The sequence below is a fragment of the Nicotiana sylvestris genome, chromosome 5 (genome assembly GCF_000393655.2).
Source record: "Nicotiana sylvestris chromosome 5, ASM39365v2, whole genome shotgun sequence".
Taxonomy (NCBI): Eukaryota; Viridiplantae; Streptophyta; class Magnoliopsida; order Solanales; family Solanaceae; genus Nicotiana; species Nicotiana sylvestris.
In genome coordinates, this window is record NC_091061.1 from 23,763,965 (window position 1) to 23,767,660 (window position 3,696).

General features: G+C 33.6%; 1 protein-coding gene across 1 annotated transcript; it reads left to right on the forward strand.

Annotated features, from left to right (window-relative positions):
- The first annotated feature begins 738 nt into the window (after positions 1-738).
- On the forward strand, positions 739-3,153 carry LOC104222828 (uncharacterized). Its single transcript, XM_009774145.2, has 2 exons — positions 739-817; positions 2,011-3,153. The coding sequence occupies exon 2, from the start codon at positions 2,047-2,049 to the stop codon at positions 2,860-2,862; it is 816 nt and encodes a 271-aa protein (XP_009772447.1). The 5' UTR covers positions 739-817; positions 2,011-2,046; the 3' UTR covers positions 2,863-3,153.
- Positions 3,154-3,696: the final 543 nt, after the last annotated feature.

The following is a 3,696-nucleotide window of genomic DNA, read 5'->3' on the forward strand; positions in this document are numbered from 1 at the left end:
ATTATTAACTTTTAATAGTTGAAAATTTCATCAAAACACCATCTCATTTACTAATAATATTATTTTTATCTTTAAAATTTATTCTTTTCAAATATAATTTTCCTCATCAAATAGCAGAAAATATTTTTTTTTATTAAAAGCATGTACCTAAAAAACGTAATTGGTTGAGTAATAACTTCCATCATATCAAGCATAACATTTATTGTTTGTTTTAAAAATCAAACCTCTCTATAACAGCCTCGTTTGTTCTGATATTTTTTGGCTGCTATAGTGAAGTGCTTATAAAAAATATACTCCTATATTATAACATAATATAAAAATCGGTTACCAGAAAAATATGACTTTTATAGTGAATGACTGTTATATGAGGATGATGTTACAAAGAGATCTGACTGTATGACAAAGGCCAAATGACACGGGAAGACGAATAGTATTCACGAGTCACGACTCACCTACTCCTTAAATTTTTATTTATTTATTGTCATATTTGACTTAGAGGAAAGCTCGATGAAAGCACTTTCCTATTTTTAAAATTATATGAAAATTAAAGCTGAGCAATGAACATTACGTAATATGAAAGAAGTGATATTATATGAAAATTTCTGTGATATTGCAAGTGATCTATACCAAAAAAAAGTAAAGAGCTAGACTATACGTTTTGGTATAATTAATTATAAGGTGGTGTTGGAATTAGTCAATAAACACTTTTGTCACTAGATCCTTTGCCCTTGTCTATCTATAAATATTTCAAATCCAACTCTTTCCTACCTCTCCTTGATCCTAAAGCTATAGTACTATATATCAAGAATCTCAAAGGGTAAGTTTCTTCCCTTTTTTGTTTAACTTCTTGTTGCTTTTCACAATTTAATAAACCTTTAGCTGATAATCCTTTCATCTTTCCATCTTCTATTTCTTTCACACTTTCCCACCAACAATTTTCTCACTAGATATTATTCCCTATATTTCATATTATGTGTCGTGTTTCTCTCCTTAAAAAATATTAATTAGGAATAAAGAGATTTGACTATTTTACTCTTATTTATGTCTTAAACATGATCCCTCTTTATTGAATATTTATTTTATTTATGTGTTATCTCTACCTTCAAGAATAATTATTACTATGGGTAAAAAAAGGAAAAAAATAATTAATTTTGTCTTGAACTTCTAAAATAACAAATAATTTGAGACAACTATTTTTAATAACTACGATAGTTAATATGAGAGGGAGGAAGTATTACTTCATACATAAAAGCGGAAAGTCTTTCTTTTGTCCTCTCTTTCTTTTAGGCTGTCTTTATCATTTTTTCTGAGGATAAAGAAAATGAAAAGGATATGGACTTTGACTTGTTAAATTTTTTTTTATTTTGGGGTTCAGAGTTTAATTTAGAGTTCTTGGACTTGTTAATATTGTAGAGGCCACATCCCCTCTCTTCTCATTCTTCAGTTTTATACGCGTTTCTTAGAGTAAAATAAAGGTTGAATACAACAACAACAACAAATTCAGTGGAATCCAGAGAGTTAGGGTAATGTATACAAAAATCTTACTCATATGTTGAGAAAGTAGAGAAACTGTTTTCGGTAGGCTGATTACGAAGGTCCTCGAGTCTCTTAGGCATTTTAGCTATATGCTTTTACTCCTCTTCTAGTAGCTAGTATTTAGGGAGGGCACCCCCTCTTAAGGTCATTATATGCCGTCCTAAACAAGCAAGAAAGACTCCTTCTATCTTATTAGTCAAGCGCTAATGAGCAAGAAAACAAATATGCCCTCTCATCCAACCCATCAGTACTAACTCTTTTCTATTACTTTGCTGTACCGGGTTAAAAAGAGCGGACCCTCTTTTCAAAGACCTAACCCAATCCGGTCCGAATCTTATCTGAAAATTAAAAGTGTAGGAGAGAATTTGAGAAAGGAGGACAAGCAAGTAGTAGTAGTTTTTAATTCGTCTATTGGATATAGCATTCGTATTGTTCTTTTATTTTTAGTTATTATTTTCCTTTTCTTGCAACCAGGATTATTTGGAAAAAAACACCAAACCAAGAAGGTACATGTTTGCTGCTAGAAATAAATCAATGGCCTATTCTTTGGTTTCTCCAAACACCTTTGCTCTCAAGCTAAAACTACATTGCAAGGATTGTGAAAGGAAAGTGAGAAACCTGCTGCTGAAAATCCAAGGTGTCCATTCAGTGAAAATTGATGAAAAGCTTGGAAATGTTATCATTTCAGGCACAGTTGATCCTGCAACAATTCTAACCGTACTAGAAAAACTTGGTAGAAAAGCAGAAATTCTATGGGAGCAAGGAACTCCGTCTATGAACAACAGCGCGGAAAATGTTCAGATCATCACACAATCAAAGGTGATTAATCCGCTGAATGATCCGGATATTATGGCACAACTAGAGCAATTATCTGGAATTCCAGGATTGCAAACTGTGGAGATTACAAAAACCATTAAGTTAACATTCCAAGGAGAATCAAGAAATGACACTACTGATAAAATCTTGGAGATTAGTACTACAAACAATATGAACAAACCTCATCGTCAAGTGCTTTCACATGATCATTATTCCGATGGTGGTGGATTTTGTGCTGCTTCTTCATCATGTTGTGGTGGTCATGCTGCTATAAGCAGTGGCGGAACCAGAATTTTCACCCCTTGGGGTGGGGCATGGCCCCTCAATTCTCAACCCCTGCCTATGTCAGCACCACCGTGGTCGACTACTGATTCTATTCCATCAGCCCCTCCTTTGCCATCCGAGTATTTTCAGGCACCGACATCTCCACCATCATCATCCTCGCCAAAGCCTTACACCTATTACAGTGTCCTGAGCGACGAGAATGCCAATGGCTGCATAATCCAATGATTTGCTGTCATATGTGTGTGTGCTCGTGTGTGTGTGTGTGTTTTTCATATCAATTTATGGTTAAGGTACAATTGTTACAAGAAAAAAAAAACCCCAAAAAAAAAACAAAAAAAAAAAAAAGCAAAAGGTAGAGGAAATACAGAAAGTAGTACTCCTAGTAGTTCATATAAAATCTGTGATGTGATAGAATCTTTGTCAACTGCTCTTGTAACTATATACTTTGTAAAGTTTGCTCATCATTGTGTAAAGTTAACATTTATTCAGATACAAATCCTTGATCAGTTCCATTGATGCATTTTTCTATTAAAGCTATTTAAATGTCATCTCTAGTAATGTCAAAATACTAACTTCAGAAAATTTATTCCTTTGAGTTTCACTAACCCTTCAGAAGTTGAACTGCTGCAACACATATCAGTATTCTCGTCTACCATCCCTTCTGCTTTAACAGGTTTCTTTACATAGTATCTATCCTGTTAGGATCGAAATAAGCAAGTGTCATGCGGAAGCTAGTAAGCAATACTTGAACGACGATAAAGCAGACAATAAAGAGAAACATACCAAAAGAGACACAAACATTTAACGTAGTTCGGCCAAATACCTCACAAAGAGGTAAACACAACTCGCACACCAACGCTTGTCCCGAAAAGTTCTCCCCTTAAATAAGACTTTTTGACCCCGTATGACTACATTGTGGATGTTACTAAATGAGAAGGAAAGATTCTCAATTATAGAAGTCCAAACCTTTTCTTCCAAGAAAAATGACTAGCCAAATATGAGAGATTTATAATTTCCTCTAATAAAAGGAAAATTCAATTATGATAAATATGTTGTCAT